Raw genomic sequence first — 16,375 nt, forward strand, 5'->3', positions numbered from 1 at the left:
AAGGAGCAAGTACGGCCGACGTACAGTTTGAGAAAATTCATTACCGTCTCGGAAGCATCGAAGCTGCACGGTGCAGTTCCGTAATTCCTTCGGAATTTAATCGAGAGCACGAGGCCTGGTTTCAAGGGTCGTAAATGTCTTTAGTGAGATTAAATTGATTATTGAAAGTATACACGACACTTCGCATTGCTGATCGACGGATACAATATTTTCAGCCCTGTTCGCGAGACTTTTCGAATCCCATTCGATGCCCGACACAGCAGACAATGAGAGAGAGAGAGAGAGAGAGAGAGAGAGAGAGAGAGAGAGAGAGAGAGAGAGAGAGAGAGAGAGAGAGAGAGAGAGAGAGAGAGAACATTTAATTGACTCTCTGGAGCAATGCTCCCTAAGGGCCACAGGCAAATTGCAAAGAATACATGTATATCATAAAATAAAATAAATAAAATAAAATAAAATAAAAGAGAGAGAGAGAGAGAGGAGAGAGAGAGAGAGAGAGAGAGAGAGAGAGAGAGAGGAGAGAGAGAGAGAGAGAGAGAGGAGAGAGAGAGAGAGAGAGAGAGAACATTTATTGACTCTGGAGCAATGCTCCCTAAGGGCCACAGGCAAATTGCAAAGAATACATGTATATCATAAAATAAAATAAAATAAAATAAAATAATAAAAGAGAGAGAGAGAGAGAGAGAGAGAGAGAGAGAGAGAGAGAGAGAGGGAGAGAGAGGAGAGAGAGAGAGAGAGAGAGAGAGAGAGAGAACATTTATTGACTCTGGAGCAATGCTCCCTAAGGGCCACAGGCAATTATACATGTAACATATTATATCATAAAATAAAATAAAATAAAATAAAATAAAATAAAATAAAGAGAGAGAGAGAGAGAGAGAGAGAGAGAGAGAGAGAGAGAGAGAGAGGAGAGAGAGAGAGAGAGAGAGAGAGAGAGAGAGAGAGAGAGAGAGAGAGAGAGAGAGAACATTTATTGACTCTGGAGCAATGCTCCCTAAGGGCCACAGGCAAATTGCAAAGAATACATGTATATCATAAAATAAAATAAAATAAAACAAAATAAAATAAAAGAGAGAGAGAGAGAGAGAGAGAGAGAGAGAGAGGGAATTAACGACGCAATTCCCAGAACGGTATAAAAGCCGAGAATTATTGGATAGGCCGCAATTCAAGCCGGCGAAGACAATGCGGCGGGATTGCAGAGATTGCAGAAATGAGCTCTGACTCTGTAGCGAGCAATTGGAGCGCGGGAGAAACAGTTATGATGGCGGGGCAACGTACTTTCGTCATGATTCGACGGCGGCAGCTGGTGATAGCGAGCTAGCAATCAATTTTTCCATGTAAACCAGTGTGGGCTTCACAGGGGCACCGGAAACGGCGTTGCAAGCAGCGTTCCGGAAACGCCCGTGGGACCATCTCGCCAGCGGAACCGACATGGATGGTGGGAACCGAAATATTCCCGATGGCCTTGGCTTGCGGACGAGATGAGCGTAATCGTCGCGTGTGGTGATCCTTCATCCTCAGTCTGTCCCATGACGGATAGCCCCTGTCATCGGGGATAATGCGTCTGTAATCCTGAACCGATAATGAGATAAGATCGCGATTTTACGCCGTTTCGAATTAGCCGCGGAAGTCTATAAAGCAGCGGTGGCCAGATTTCCCTTTGGAAGTCCAAACTTGGGAGTGATCGTCGGCTAACTGATAAGTAGTCGGATCGATTTTTTCGAAACATGGCGCTGAGTCTCTTCCTTCTTGCCCTCTGCCTGCTTTCCGGATTCTCGGTTCAGGGTAAGAACCGTGTCTCGTAAACTTGTAGTCACTAAGCGAAATCAACGGTCCAATTTTCTAGCATCTATCTCCGGGAGAATCGTCGGTGGGGAAATTGCCGAAGTTAATGAATTCCCCTGGCATGTCTCGCTCAGGGTTCCCGGAGGTCACATTTGCTCAGGATCACTGGTCTCACTTCAGCACGTTCTTACCGCCGCCCACTGCGTCAGCGGTATCAATATCACGGAGTTGAACGTCGTGGCTGGATCCAACAGGTGAAATAGTTCACCACCCTTTTTTAAATTCGTTTTTCATTAACGTTGTCGTTCACTTCTCCCGCAGCCTGGTAAGCGGCGGTGTGACACGTGGGGTTAGAACCATTTACATTCACTCTCAGTACTCCAGTCCTGAACCAGCCTATCATGTCCAGGACGTCGCTGTGCTCGTCGTAAGTCCTTTTCTCCTTTTATCGGTCATTTTGGATAATGGTCCTAAGAACCCGAGACTCCGAGGGTTAAAATGCCAACGGCTTCAAGCCTTTTCCCACTTCCTCACGATTAGTTGCTTTTCTGGCTTCCGTCCGTTGGTCTCATGGACCATGCATTAGTTCCCTCGCGGAAAATATACCAGTAATTTAACTCGACAGTACGAATACAAACACGTTTGACTTTGTTCCAGCTGAGTGAAGCGGTCGTGGAGTCGGAGTCCGTCCGGTCGATCGCCTTGGCGATAGAAGACGTTCCCGTGGGAGCGGTGGCAGTGACTTCAGGATGGGGAAGGACGTTGCCGGAAAGTGGTGTGCTGCCGACGGACCTGCAGAAGTTGAACACGACGATACTGAACCAGACCGTTTGTCAGACACAGTGGGGAAACACGTCGATAAACGTCGACCATCTCTGCGGGGCCCAAACGTCCAGTTCAGGCGTCTGTAACGTAAGTCTTCAGGTGGAAATACGATTGGCATAAAGTGATGAATTTGAGAAGTTTAACGAGATATGGAGTTACGTTACCACATGTAACGGCACTGTGCACGATGTCACGCAGGGTGACAGCGGCGGCGCTCTGGTCTACAACAACCAGGTCGTCGGCATCGTTTCCTGGGCGAATCCCTGCGGCTGGGGATATCCGGACGTCTACACGCGAGTTTATTATTACCTCTACTGGATCGGATGGTACGTTCACAACACGGAGCTCGAGACACCGACGGTTGAAGAGTCGACGAGCCACCAACCTTCGCTGAGAGATGCTAACCACGCGATGACGATATTCTTCGCGTGCTTCGCTGTCAGGAAATTTTTGTCTGCTCAATAGGGTGAAATAAATATAAATAAAGAATTATGTTATTTAAATTTTCTTGAAAAGAATCGTTGATATTGTTTATTGTTTTGATACCTTGATGAACATGAATGCGCACGTGGCGGAATTCAAACCGTTGAGATACAGGTGAGGCCTTCTGGATTAGGTGAGGCCAATTAATCCTCCTCCGATTGTCAGATAAGATCTTAAAACTCTTCGGCGAAAACTTATAAATAAGAGAGTACGTCGCTGTAGACTCGCCAATGTCAAGAGCGGTTGATCGATCTGTGCCAATCGAATTCCACACCGTTCGTTCCAAGAATCTGCGTAGTCACGGGTGTCCGAAAAATGACGAGACTAGCGCTAGTGGTTCTCGTTCTCTTTTCACTGTCGAGCGGAACACGAGGTGAGTTGATAAGTGATTAAGGGATGATTCTAAGATTCTTTTCTACAACCCTCGAAATTCGATTTTCCCAGGGTGGAACCTGGAGCGAATCGTTGGCGGTGAGGCGGCAGCCGATGGTGAATTCCCGTGGCAAGTGTCCCTCAGGAATTCCGGTCGTCACTTTTGCGGGGGAAGCCTGATATCCCTGCAACACGTCCTGACCGCCGCGCACTGCATGGTGACCAAGGAGATCGACGCGGTAACCGTGATAACGGGGACCACCAGGTGAGACCGAGACGATCTCGCAGATGTGCGCCGCTATTTTTGCCGTCAGTTTTGTGCAGTTGGCTTCGAGGCGTTGTCGTCATCGGATGACAGCTGCCGCCAATCGCGTTTGTACTGCTTCCAGGAATAATAACGCAGCGTGGTTATGCATATATATTTTCAGTTTGGCAAGCGGTGGCGAGACCCACGCGGTCAAGAATATAACGTGGCACTCTAGCTACGTTGGAAGCTCGGATTCCTATCGCTACGACGTCTCCGTCCTGACGGTAAGACACGCTGACGAACGTCTCGACGTCGTTGCACAGTACCAGTAATTGCGAACCTCTCAGCTCCAGGCCGCGATCACGGAGTCCGATGTCCAGCGGCCCATCGCCCTGGCCACCGAGGACCCACCCGTCGGTGCTGAGGCCGTTGTTTCGGGCTGGGGCCGAGTCCTCTATCCAAGCAGTTCGCTGCCCACCGCTCTCCAAAAGATGAGCCTGATGTTGATAAACACGACCGAGTGCCAGAGTTACTGGAGCTTGACGATCTACGACGACCACGTATGCGGGATCAAGGAGTACGGAGTCGCCGTCTGCAACGTGAGTATAATGATTGGTACCTACGTCGAGTGTGCTGACTGCCATATCCACGTGCACGATTTCAGGGCGACAGTGGTGGTCCTCTCGTGTACAACGACCAAGTCGTCGGCATCGTCTCCTGGGGAAATCCCTGCGCTAACGGAGTCCCCGACGTCTATACGAGGGTCTACAGCTACCTCAGTTGGATCGGTGCCATCGTCTACAATACGGAAGTCGCGAAGGACCAGGAGACCGGGCTGCATTTTGACCTAGAGACGTAGGGTCGTGTTTTGATGATGGGCAAAGTCCGGCCCCGCCGTTATCAGCTTTTGATTTAATCCCAACGAAGGCATTTTAACCGATTCACATTTCGACTGTCTAGGTTCGCGTATTACGATAATGCGTATCTTCTAATTAGCGAACAACATCGGACCGCGGACAGCGTCCGATATTGTCTGATGTGTAACAAATTTTGAGGAAATAAATTATATACCTTTCCTCTTATCGCTCTCAATTCAGCGAGCATGAGAACTGTGTCAGAATTTGCTTACCGCAGGTTATTAACCAATCTTCAAGTTATTTTCTATTGCTGTATATGAATTAAATAAGCTCGGTATTAAATGTCCATCCATCATAAACGCAGACTTTTTTCATCCGATGACTTGAGTCGATTGTGATGACGATTATTCACGAGCAGACCTCGCGTTTCAACATCGATGATAAGCGGTTAATAGACGAATCATTGGGATTTTCTATTCAGTATTTCGCAATTTTGATATTAGGAGACCACTAAGAGTAACAACTGAAATTCGCTAATGTAATAAATCATCGAGATACCGTATAACAGACTGTCTCTGCAATAGGTATCTAATCGGTCTCGAACGGGACGGTCAATTTTATGCTACGGTAATCCATTAAATAGTCTTATACATGATATATTTACTATTATTGATGATAAACGATGATAGCACTCGCGGCGTATCTTTGCTTTGAGTACAATTTAAGTAGCTTGGTCTTCTGTTTCTTTTAACAATTTTGAAAATATTATAGTAGCTATCTTTGGTCTGAAACGATCTATACCATTTTCGGTATCTCTCGAGCTTTCCCGAAGATTCAAGCACACGCGGCTGTCTATCACGCGTCGTTTATGTGTGCCTCGATCCAGTCGGCGTAGGACGAAACCCTCGTGTAAACGTCGGGATATCCGATGCCGCAGGGTCTCACCCAGGAAGTTATGCCGACGACGGCTCCGTCAACGACCAGAGCGCCACCGCTGTCACCCTTTGAATAGAAAGATCAGGACATTGAATCGAACCATCGGAAGAGCAGCTTCGACGATCGCGAATCGTGTTCGTTTTCATCGTGTACTTACACTGCAGACGCCTTGACCGTACTCGGACATGGCGCAGATGTGGTCGTCGTATATCGTCAGAGTGTGATAATCCTGGCAATCCTCGTTGGATAGAACGGTGAGGTTGAACTTTTGGAGGATCGTCGGAAGTGCGACTCCGGGATAAACCGTCCTTCCCCATCCGCTGGTGATAGCCGAGGTGTTTCCGGCGATCTGCGTCGTCCCGATGTTCACCGGGTACTGGGTCTCGGAAACCGTCGCTTCAGTGGCCAGCTGAGGATCAAAGACCGGTTAATGCTTCGCGAGAAAAACCACGAGCTGGTCCTTTTTACCGTGAGAATCGCTATGTCGTATCGCCAGGAGTATTCCGAACCCTCGACGTAGTTCTCGTGGTAGACGATGTGGGTAACTCCGTGGTATTGGCCGCCCCGAGCCAGGCTGATCGTCCCCGTGACGACGTTCACTTCATCGGCCGTTCGGGAATCGACGCAGTGAGCGGCGGTCAGTACCTGAAACGAAGTGGTTCGTTTCACAGGGCTCACATTTCAGATTGGGGAGAAAAATCAGGCCGAACCTTGGTCGTCGATATCAAAGCTCCTCCACAGAAATGACGACCCAACAGCCGTCGCAGGGAAACTTGCCACGGAAATTCGCTGAGCACTGCCTCCGCGCCACCGACGATCCTGGTTTCGGGATCTGGAAAAGAATTCGGTAAGATTAACGCCGAAGTTTTGCATCGTCATTCGCTGAGCGAGAGCTCTGATTATATCCAACCATGGATTGCGGATGTCGAGACTCCGGCAACCAGGACGAGCAGGAAGAACGGCAGCTGAACACCCATTATCACGGCCGTTCGTCGAGAGGTTTTGGTATCGTGGGGTTGGTGTCTTGTTATATACCGTGATCGGAGTTCCTTGCAGACCGATAAGCCTGATAAGGGCTTATCGAGGATGTTGGGATACTGTCAGGGCACTTCAACCATCGCACACTCCAATCGTCAGCGGTAAGCAGATATCGGGGCGTTTTTCACTGCCTGAGTGTACTCAGACGGTTCGATTATACACGTGACCCGGTTTAATTTGAAAGACAGAATTAGGCCATCAAAGAGTAATCCAGTCGCTTGTCAAGCCCGTCTTCTGATCCTCAGACTTTTCAATGTTCAGCGTGGATAAAATACCGACGGTATTTTCCTGTGGGTATCATTTTTGGGAATACAATAGGTACCCGGTGACTGTTTCAAGTAAATCGTGTATCATGCGGAGGACTCGGGTGGCCAGTCGCACTGTCGTGGGGTCCACCTCTCGAGGAGAAAAGACTTGGAAATGCAGCGAATAAGAAGAAGAACAGGATAATTTTTTTTTATAAAAAATGAGGCACTAGATATTTTTATACAAATAGATAGATATTGTCAACGAATTTATACATTTAGTATATATATATGGCCTAGCCCTCGTCGTCAGCGGTGTTTTCTTCAATCCAATCGGCGTAAGAGGCGACCCTGGTGTAGACGTCCGGGTATCCGATTCCACATGGCATAACCCACGACGCGATGCCGACTACCTCGCCGTCAACGACAAGGGGGCCGCCGCTGTCACCCTGTTTCGAACAAGTTCGTAACTCAGTTTTCGTATCGAGTTGTCGACGAATTAACGGTAGTACGCAATTAGTACTCACGCTGCAGACGCCCTGGCCGTACTCCGACATCGCGCAAATGTGGCTGTCGTATATAGTCAAGGTGTGATAGTTCTGGCAGTCCGAGTTGGAAAGCACCGTCAAATTGAACCTCTGCAGAGCGGTTGGAAGCGCGTAAGACGGGTAGAGGAAGATTCCCCATCCGCTTGCTACGGCCGGCGTATCGCCCGGTATGATCGTCGTGCTGACGGCGATCGGGGCCTGAGTCTCGGAGATTTCCGCCGGATTGGCGAGCTGGAAAGGACTCTACGCATCAGAACCCCGTCATCTTAGATGACGGCAGTTCACTCACCGTTAGAATGGCCACGTCGTACTGCCAAGAGTAGACCGATCCATCGAGGTAGTTCTCGTGGTAAACGATCTTCGAGACCGCGTGATACTCGCCACCTTCCGCCAGGCTAAGACTGCCGGTTACAACGTGGACGTCGGTAGCGTCGTAAGAATCGACGCAGTGAGCCGCCGTCAGCACCTGAATAAAGGATATAATGTAAACGTTGACGAAAAGATGCGTTAGTGGACGTATAAAACATTTGTCGACGATGTCGGTATCGAGATCTGTACGAAGAAACGACCTTATATGCCTGCTCGCGTTACGCGGTTTTTCTTACCTTGGTCGTCGATATTAAGGATCCGCCGCAGAAGTGCTGCCCGAGATTCCTCCGCAGGGAAACCTGCCAGGGCAACTCGCTGACGGATGCTGCCTCACCACCGACGACTCTTCCGTCAGGCACTGCGGCTCCTGCGACAAAAACATCTTCGTCAATGCAGTTTTTTTTTTTTTATTTTTTTTTTTTTTAAAATCGAATCATCGAGCGTCTCACTCTCACTGATTATGCCGCGTTATTACCATTGACGGTGGTGGAGAATAAAACTCCGAGGAAGAGAAGCGGCACCAGGTACATTGGCGATGGACGCATGACTGTGTACGTCCGAAGGTTTTTTGGTATCTGATTAAGCGGCTTCGCCTTCGTACATTATAGATATGTACATCGTAATCGCAATTTGAGTTACAGAATCGCGATATAACGTCAGTACCCAACTGATAAGACGAGGAACGAAATATGGTTCGGCTGTCACACAGCGGACAATTATTATTGATTGTATAGATCTCGAGCGATGTCGGGATTATGTTCATTACGTGAAAATGTAGAGCCGAGGAAGCTCTATTTTGATTTACTACCTGCAGGCCTGCATCGAGTAATCAAATTCGAACCTTTCGAGCTGAGACGGGTGTTTTGCCAATTCTCGGGTGGTTAGCGCATGTTGTTTTGGTATACGGAGTAATAATTTATTTTTGTCGGAAACATGCAAGCACCGGCTTGATCGCGGCTTCTAGTTACGCTTTACATAGGCCACGCGTCATATTTAGAGGAAGCTATAATCTTTCGCCAATCGCAAATATAGCTTCACGTACTATTATCAGCGGCCTGAGAGGCCTCAAAAACAGGGGATAGATGAAAAAATCACACTACTGTAGACGTGATAACGTCTTGACCCAGATCGAACTTTATCTCACGGAAGCAAACCGGCGTCAAGAGTCAGACGGCGACTGAAGTAGGCATCGCGTGATGCGGTTTCGCAACGTTTCAAAAGTGGCGGTTAAAAACGTCCGAAGATAAAATTTCGCGCGGGTGGCCCATGGAATAAATCAACCATCCGACACTCCGGCTTTAGAGTTATGGACTCTGCGTTTAATGGGGAATATAAAAAAATCTGTTAATCGTTAATGCGGATCGCGTGCGGTCCAGATGTTCCTCCGATCGAAGGTGACTCACGAAGTGAGCTCTGGCTGCTTCTGATAGCCGCTCGCCAAACAAACAGATAATAACGCCTGATCAATATCTACGGATTCTTCTGGAAATTCGTGTATTCAGCGAATTTTTATCACTGGAAAATGAATCCACAACGATAACAATATTTTCGTAGTTGCGAATTCTAGGACATTTCAAAACTGATGGACTTTGTTTATTCCTGAGTTATTCTTAGCTCTCACCACGCTTCTGGGATGATTCCCATAAGTAACGGTACAAAATCGTCGACGTTGTTCATACCGTTTCTTCCCTAGACTTCTGGAGTCAAGTATTTATATATAGACGAAAGATTCATCGGTTGGGTAGGCGGTGCTCTCTGCGTGCACCTAATTTTTAGAAATTTCAATTTACTCTCCGGTTGAATCAGTATTCCATAATTGTGAACCGTGATCATCCGCGAGTCTAGGATCCCAGCTTCCATATCGTCGGACGATTGCTAGGACGGGGCAGTCTATTGATAGACGTGACTAACTTGGCCTGCACGTCTTTCGGATACGCGATTCAAAAAACTCCCAAGGGCTAGTCGATTCCTGAATTTTGACGAGCTTTCAAGGTGCAACGGAACGTGAAAAAGACCAGACCCTTCGTCGCTTGGATCGGCAGACGTTCCGGGGAAGCCTGAACGCGTCGTTGTTCTTTTTCTTAAAATTCGTCGAACAGCTTCCACCTCGTTTGTCCCTGTCGGCGGGTTTCGGGGCAAGTCCAGGAAGTGCAGACGGATCGAGCAGCCAGAGCGGTCTCTCGGTTCGTGTAAGACGCGCTGGTGGTACTTGGACTGTTTGGCTTATTTCGGATTTGGCGATTGGCCAGCTGCATGAGGCGGCGAGCCACTTTCCTGACTCCTTCCCTCCCCCCTCTCCGTAGACTCGGCAGACTGCTGCTGCTCCCCGTCTCCAGAATCTCGATGCCTCGTACCCGACTCCCGGTGGAAGCCGCTCGGCAACTTTCTTCGCGCCGTCAGGCTGGCTGACAGTTTCACCCGCCGCCGTTGGGCCCAGTTCGCCTCCATCCAGCTTCAGCAAAAGTGTCCGCGCCTCTCCGTCTCAAAGTCTCGCGGATCGAATCTCCGGGATCAGTGAAGCTTGGATGCCAGTCGCCCGGTGCATTCCCGCAGGACGATCGTCCTGCTGGACGGCTCCCGAGGTCCTGCAGTCCGCGTCCTGCGCCTCGAACAGCGCCGAGGCCGGGCTGGCCGATTACATGGTACAGAAATTTGGGGAGGATAAACGGGACGCCATGTCCGGCGAGGCCTGCACCTCCGAGGACGAAAGCTCCCAGGACGACCAAGTGCAGTACGACGTCGACGACCTGGAGATGGTCAAGACGATCGGTGAGTCCGTCCCATGCGAGTTTCCTTTTACGGCTTTTTCTCGCTTTGGTTACGCTTTCGTGTCGCCTTATCGTCCGGCTTGACGGGTTAACTGATCTCCGAGGAGGAGGAGGAGGAGGAGGAGAGGAGAGAATCGAGAAAGCAAGTGGTGAGCAAGTGGGCCACTGGAGAGACGTGCGTGAGGCCACCGCGTTATATTTAACTCGGTTAATAGTAAGGCTCATATACGATACGAACGGAGGATTTTGATTGATAGCGGAACGCGCGGTTTGATCATCTTCATTTTTTCCTACCCTTTTTTCGCCAAATTACACTAATCACCTCGTCGCCTGATCCGCGTGTACCTACACGAAACCAGAGTGCAAATATTTATAGCGATGGTAGGTAGTCTGTACACGCACCTGTTATGCATGTGTGTGTATTTGTGTATAAACAAAAACAGTGAAACCCCCGATCTCACTGTTTGCCAACACCTTTCAATCAAACTTACTTTGTTTCGTTTCTTTCATTTATTCCGACTCTAACATCATCTTTCCCCTCTACTTCTGTCCCCTTTTTTTCCTTTTCAGAAAGTTATACGACCGCTGGTGCTCACTTATACTTACAACGACTTATGTACTCAACGAAATAGACGATTCAGTAACTGTGTTGCGCATTTCGTGAGGTATAATACATTATCATTATTGGGCAAAGTATCACCGCGCGTAATTAAGTACGCAACTTGATTTCTCAACGTCGCCGCGTCGTTAAAAAGTTAGGATATAAAATGCGGGCAATTGTAGATTCGGAACTTGCAGAGCTATGGGTCGTCGGAAGAATTTTCAGATTAAAATTTATTCAATCACTATTACCTAGTCGTGATACGCAAAGTATTCACGCCGTTTAGTTAAATTTATTACCGACAGGTGGTAGAATTTCATTAGCGTCTGTGTTTTCCCGCAGAAGATGTATCGCCCGGCAATTTTTATTGAATTTTTCAAGCTATCCTGCAGGAACTTGATCAAGATTTTCCAAACGTGAGCTTGAATAATATTTCTACAGATACTTGCACAACAAGTCCACAATCAATTATGAAATCGAATTCCGCGGATCTATAAACGATCGTACGTTTCTAAAATCCCACGTCGGAGCGAAGTCGTGTATTTTCGCAATCGCGCAGGGGCACAGCTGTAACAACGATGGACGAAAAAAGCATAATTCTGAATCACGAGGTGTAAATCAATCGAATCCTTTGAAGATCGAAAACACGGAGCGTAGAGACGATCGAAATTCGCCCGGGCGAATCCGGCGCGAGGAGAGTGGAAAAGTGTGTAGCGAATTTATCATTTGGTCTGAACATTGATCGCCTGTTTCTCTCGGAGTCCGCGTGTTACATCAAGCCCCTAAATATCCCGTCGTGCCGAATCTCTGACAGGTGACAAACGTCTTCGTCTCAAATGACGCACAGACGCCCCCGGACTCTAGGAAGACGTCTGCGGCTGGGACACCTGTCGCACAAACTAATCCTCATCATCCGCCTTGGGCTTGGTGGACGGAATTAGGAATCGGGTATGAACGTCGTAGATCGTGCGGGAATATGTTTATATCGTACACGTTGGGGGATAATATGCCTTTTTGAAATAGGCACGTCTGCGTAAATGGGAAAGAAAAAAGGCACGGAGCTTAGTTTTTGGCCGATTAGCCTTTCAACTTGGTTGGATATTTATTTATGCTAATGCTTCTCTGTTTATCGAGCGTTTTTATCGGTGCTCGGGATTGAATGAGATGTCGAACCGCAACGTCTGGTAACGTATATTCTCAGTTGGTGTTATATAATTTGCTGAAAATATATCATTGCCAAAAGCGAGCAAACGCGTTCACCAGGATATCGCCGGATCAGCCATCAACTAGACAAAACACGTATAACTACGCCAGTCTTGAGGCTGCCAAAAGTTTTCGGTATTTATAACACCCGTCGACACCGCGTAGGACTGACCCGACAGTCGCAGAGGATTTACTGGAAATTGCAAATTAACAGAACAGAGCCAACTGACGTCAACACTCGATGAAAATTGCCCATTAGCTGCAATCCTTTCTTCGCTTATACCGTTCGGTTCGGAAGCACTTTCAGAAATCGTCCTTCAACAGTTTTTCGCCCTTTCAGGCACCGGGACCTTCGGTCGAGTCGTGCTGTGCAGACATCAGGGAAGACCGCTGGCCCTGAAGGTACTGGCAATGGTGGACGTTATCAGACTGAAGCAGGTCGAGCACGTCAGGAACGAAATCTCGGTGTTAAAGGAGGTGAAACATCCGTTCGTGGTGAACATGTGAGTGTGGGTTTTGACCTAGATTTTAGACCAAGTCATCAATCCCTCAAATTTCAGGCTCTGGAGCGGAAGGGACGAGGCGAGGGTCTACATGGTGCTGGAGTTCGTTGCCGGGGGTGAGCTTTTCTCGTACCTGAGATCGGCGGGCCGGTTTCCAGGACCGACGAGTTGCTTCTACGCGGCGGAGATAGTCTGCGCCCTGGAGTACCTCCACGCGAAGCACATCGTCTACAGGGACCTGAAGCCGGAGAATCTGCTGCTGGACGGGCAGGGTCATCTCAAGATCACGGACTTCGGGTTCTCGAAGAAGCTGACGGACAGGTGAATCGATTTTACTTTGGTATATAATCATTGGCTAGTGGGTGAAGAGGTATGACAGGTGTGAGAGGATCGACTGTTCGCTACTTACACACCCTGTTGAACTTGATCTTCAGGACGTGGACGCTCTGCGGAACCCCGGAGTACCTCGCCCCTGAGATAATCCAGAGCAAGGGACACAACAAGGCCGTTGACTGGTGGGCCCTCGGTGTTCTGATATACGAAATGCTCGCCGGGTTCCCGCCCTTCTTCGACGACAACCCTTTCGGTATTTACGAGAAGATACTCGGCGGCCGCATCGAGTGGCCCAAGCACATGGACCCCATAGCCAAGGACCTCGTCAAGAAGCTACTCGTAGCCGACAGGACCAAGAGGCTCGGTAACATGCGACAGGGCGCCGAAGACGTCAAGCGACATCGCTGGTTCAAGCTCGTCGAGTGGCCACTGGTAATTCGGCGGTTACTTGTTCAATAAAAATTTTCGGATTTCGTACGACCTGTCAAACTCTGTTAAACACAAACAGAAACCCAGACTGCACAAAACTTAAACTCGTCATTAAGACGTCTGCAGGATGTCTTATGCGCCATTTTCTTACGCTTAAAAGATATCTTTATGCCTAAAAGATATCCTTGGGGCCTTATAGAGGTCAGAAAATGGAGCACAAGACATCTTTCAGAGGTATTTTTCACGACTTTGAGTTACGTGCTGTCTGGGAACCGTCAATCAAGGCTTACTAACTAACCTTTCAAAAGTTTTCAAATAAATTGCTTTGTAATGTCTGTAGGCTGAGGGTTGTCGAGAAATTGTTTGTACCGACTGGCGGTTACAGCTAGACGAGAAAAAAATTTTACGCGCCCGTTCTTTTCTCTTGTCTGGAGAGCTTTTCGTACTTCGGTCGTATAAACAAATTCCATGAACTGATCCTCTTTGACTTTTCATCCTCCTCGCGCCAATATCGTTTATTGCTATCCCCAGTCGGATTTGACTTGTTAGTAAATTCGGGACAAGGGTGTCTTCATCATCGTATGTTCCAGGATATTTTATCTCGCTTATCCCGTGCGCACAGATTTAATTGATCGTTTCTGTTGTTCAAGGTGCCGAAGCGGGCCCTCCAGCCACCGATAAGGCCCAGAATCAAGACCCCCTGCGATCCAAGCTGTTTCGACGACTATCCGGAAACGGACTGGCGATCACAGCCTCCCTTGCCCCCGGATCAGCTGGCCTTGTTTCAAGATTTTTGACCCTAGCTAATTCGTTATAAGGGAAAGCCAACGAGGCTGTACATATAACAATAGCTTAGATCAAATGATGCTACAATGAAATAAGGAAAAGGTTCTGCTCCTTCTAAGCAATCGTCAAACTATTAATACGATTGTCACTATTACTTTTTATACAAATTTGCACAAATAGCAACGAATTTGATGCTTATTCAATTATTTTATATAGGCATTAGTCATAAATTGCGCAAGAATCATTCATGTCTGCGGCTTGAATTAATAATTCGATATCGATATGTATATATTATAGTTTTGTAAATAGATTACTCGATAGATAGTGTCGTTACTGTTATTTTTGATAATACAATAGTTTTTTTTTTTTTTTTCAAGGTAAATACTGCACTACTTCAATAATTTCTTACAATTTATTTTAGATTGTTGAAGCGCGTGCCTGCGCCTGCGTAGTATAATAGTACATATAATACTACTGCATTTTTTTGTAAATAATTAGAAAAAACATATACAATATATGTGATTATTTAATATTGTATAAAGGTGAACTTAGCGAGAGCAGCAAAGAAAAGTGAGGAAAAAGAAATGAGAGGAATAAAAAGAAAAAAGTATACACACGTAATACGCGAAATAGTTATTATAATATTAAGTCACAGCTAAAAATTCCTCAACAAGGTTCAACACAATATATTACAATTAAAAACCAAAATTATTAATCGATATTGAAGCAGGCATACAATACACCTCAATCTGTGTTATTTAAGAAAATTTTCAGCCAACGGTTGTATTTGTTGCATCAAGAAAAAACGAGAAGTGAAAACCGTTCATTTGGCTGTAGAATATCATATTTTCAATGCAGTTAATTCGCGGTTCGAGATTCGCCGATGTTGACGCGCCTAGGCCACTGATCTTGCCGGTCGGACAAAACTGACAATGAGCGCGCCCACTTCACTGATTCCTCCCTCCTCTTACCTACAACCCTAGGCTACTGATTTTGCTGCGGCTGATACTGACGCGCCTAGACTACTGATTCTGCCGGGCGGCCGATAAGACTGTCGGAGCGTGCCTGCTTCACTGATTTCTCGTCCTGCCTCTACACCCCTGGGCTACTGATTTTTCTGCGGCTGACACTGACGCATCTAGGCTACTGATTCTACCGGTCGGCCGGCTGGACTGTGAAGCGCGCCTACTTCACTGATTCCGTGTCCGACCTCTACGCCCCTAGGCTACTGATTTTCCTGCGGCTGATACTGACGCGTCTAGACTACTGATTCTGCAATCTTCAATGCGTGGTGAAAAGAGGGAGCAGTTTTATATCAATTACTCGATAATTCACGGTCGTTATGTATTCATAAGGTAGAAATTGTGTGATTTCAATTAAATTTCTTGATCAATCGATGGTAAACGATCGATCGATAGATTACCGTTAGATTTCTCAGCTAATACCCGGAGTTTTTTAATTTCTGACTATTAGTTGTCCCGATTGATCATAAATGTACGGAATTAATGTTTTGGATGCGTATTCTGAGAAACGGTACAACTGTGGGTATCACAGTACTGAATTAACCTGTCACTTATTTATTTGTTGTAAATCAGCATATAATAGTGTGGTTATTGGAATTTCGGTTAAAAATCGGTAAATAGCCAAATACAATTAAATGCTTTGTACCTGCGAATAACAGCTGCGCTGTTTTGCTTCCTTGTCTTTCTTTACCATTTTTCCGGGCACCTCGGATAATCCCATCCTATTATTGGAAAAGTTGTGTAAAAATACAGCACGATGATCACCTCGATGCCTTCTGATATCTATAGACATCATCGTATAATACTTGAGGCAGTGGTAGAGTAGCAACGTATCCGAGCCGGTAAACAGCATCTATTTTGAGCCAGGAATATGCGGGAAGACCCATACATACATATCATACTCATATACCTACCAATTATGTGTATATAGATATATAATGTGTATATTTGTGACATTTTATTTCTAGGTTTTCTTTCTGTTTTTTTGTGTCATTGTTATTTTCGTTGTATTGTGATCAAATTGTAAA

The 16,375-nt window shown here is 46.9% G+C and overlaps 3 protein-coding genes across 3 annotated transcripts; 2 read left to right on the plus strand and 1 right to left on the minus strand.

Annotated features, from left to right (window-relative positions):
- The first annotated feature begins 1,125 nt into the window (after positions 1 to 1,125).
- On the plus strand, positions 1,126 to 4,945 carry LOC124215571 (transmembrane protease serine 9-like). Its single transcript, XM_069134856.1, has 10 exons — positions 1,126 to 1,782; positions 1,844 to 2,036; positions 2,104 to 2,209; positions 2,440 to 2,694; positions 2,806 to 3,069; positions 3,313 to 3,463; positions 3,535 to 3,727; positions 3,891 to 3,993; positions 4,057 to 4,308; positions 4,374 to 4,945. The coding sequence occupies exons 1-10, from the start codon at positions 1,725 to 1,727 to the stop codon at positions 4,566 to 4,568; spliced, it is 1,770 nt and encodes a 589-aa protein (XP_068990957.1). The 5' UTR covers positions 1,126 to 1,724; the 3' UTR covers positions 4,569 to 4,945.
- A 261-nt stretch (positions 4,946 to 5,206) lies between these two features.
- Positions 5,207 to 8,510, minus strand: LOC124215269 (transmembrane protease serine 9-like). The gene is made up of 10 exons (XM_046618443.2): positions 8,178 to 8,510; positions 7,939 to 8,069; positions 7,623 to 7,799; positions 7,313 to 7,564; positions 7,085 to 7,234; positions 6,413 to 6,599; positions 6,213 to 6,334; positions 5,971 to 6,147; positions 5,660 to 5,911; positions 5,207 to 5,568 (listed from the first exon to the last, which is right to left on the minus strand). Exons 1-10 carry the CDS (start codon positions 8,245 to 8,247, stop codon positions 5,422 to 5,424), a joined length of 1,665 nt encoding a protein of 554 aa, XP_046474399.2. The 5' UTR covers positions 8,248 to 8,510; the 3' UTR covers positions 5,207 to 5,421.
- Positions 8,511 to 10,034: 1,524 nt separating this feature from the next.
- On the plus strand, positions 10,035 to 14,937 carry Pka-C3 (Protein kinase, cAMP-dependent, catalytic subunit 3). Its single transcript, XM_046618432.2, has 5 exons — positions 10,035 to 10,471; positions 12,615 to 12,777; positions 12,835 to 13,098; positions 13,212 to 13,542; positions 14,190 to 14,937. The coding sequence occupies exons 1-5, from the start codon at positions 10,228 to 10,230 to the stop codon at positions 14,334 to 14,336; spliced, it is 1,149 nt and encodes a 382-aa protein (XP_046474388.1). The 5' UTR covers positions 10,035 to 10,227; the 3' UTR covers positions 14,337 to 14,937.
- Positions 14,938 to 16,375: the final 1,438 nt, after the last annotated feature.

Source organism: Neodiprion pinetum, chromosome 3 (assembly GCF_021155775.2).
Source record: "Neodiprion pinetum isolate iyNeoPine1 chromosome 3, iyNeoPine1.2, whole genome shotgun sequence".
Lineage (NCBI taxonomy): Eukaryota > Metazoa > Arthropoda > Insecta > Hymenoptera > Diprionidae > Neodiprion > Neodiprion pinetum.

What these genes read in the sequence shown, in the direction of transcription:
- LOC124215269 (XM_046618443.2), bottom strand. Translation starts at nt 8,247, where the DNA reads ATGCGTCCATCGCCAATGTACCTGGTGCCGCTTCTCTTCCTCGGAGTT. An exon ending in CTCGACATCCGCAATCCATG is followed by an intron (nt 6,335 to 6,412) that starts GTTGGATATAAT and finishes ATTCTTTTCCAG; the next exon opens with ATCCCGAAACCAGGATCGTC. An exon ending in ACGACATAGCGATTCTCACG is followed by an intron (nt 5,912 to 5,970) that starts GTAAAAAGGACC and finishes TTTGATCCTCAG; the next exon opens with CTGGCCACTGAAGCGACGGT.
- Pka-C3 (XM_046618432.2), top strand. Translation starts at nt 10,228, where the DNA reads ATGCCAGTCGCCCGGTGCATTCCCGCAGGACGATCGTCCTGCTGGACG. An exon ending in CATCCGTTCGTGGTGAACAT is followed by an intron (nt 12,778 to 12,834) that starts GTGAGTGTGGGT and finishes CTCAAATTTCAG; the next exon opens with GCTCTGGAGCGGAAGGGACG. An exon ending in AGCTCGTCGAGTGGCCACTG is followed by an intron (nt 13,543 to 14,189) that starts GTAATTCGGCGG and finishes CTGTTGTTCAAG; the next exon opens with GTGCCGAAGCGGGCCCTCCA.
- LOC124215571 (XM_069134856.1), top strand. Translation starts at nt 1,725, where the DNA reads ATGGCGCTGAGTCTCTTCCTTCTTGCCCTCTGCCTGCTTTCCGGATTC. An exon ending in TTCCGGATTCTCGGTTCAGG is followed by an intron (nt 1,783 to 1,843) that starts GTAAGAACCGTG and finishes CCAATTTTCTAG; the next exon opens with CATCTATCTCCGGGAGAATC. An exon ending in ACTGTCGAGCGGAACACGAG is followed by an intron (nt 3,464 to 3,534) that starts GTGAGTTGATAA and finishes CGATTTTCCCAG; the next exon opens with GGTGGAACCTGGAGCGAATC.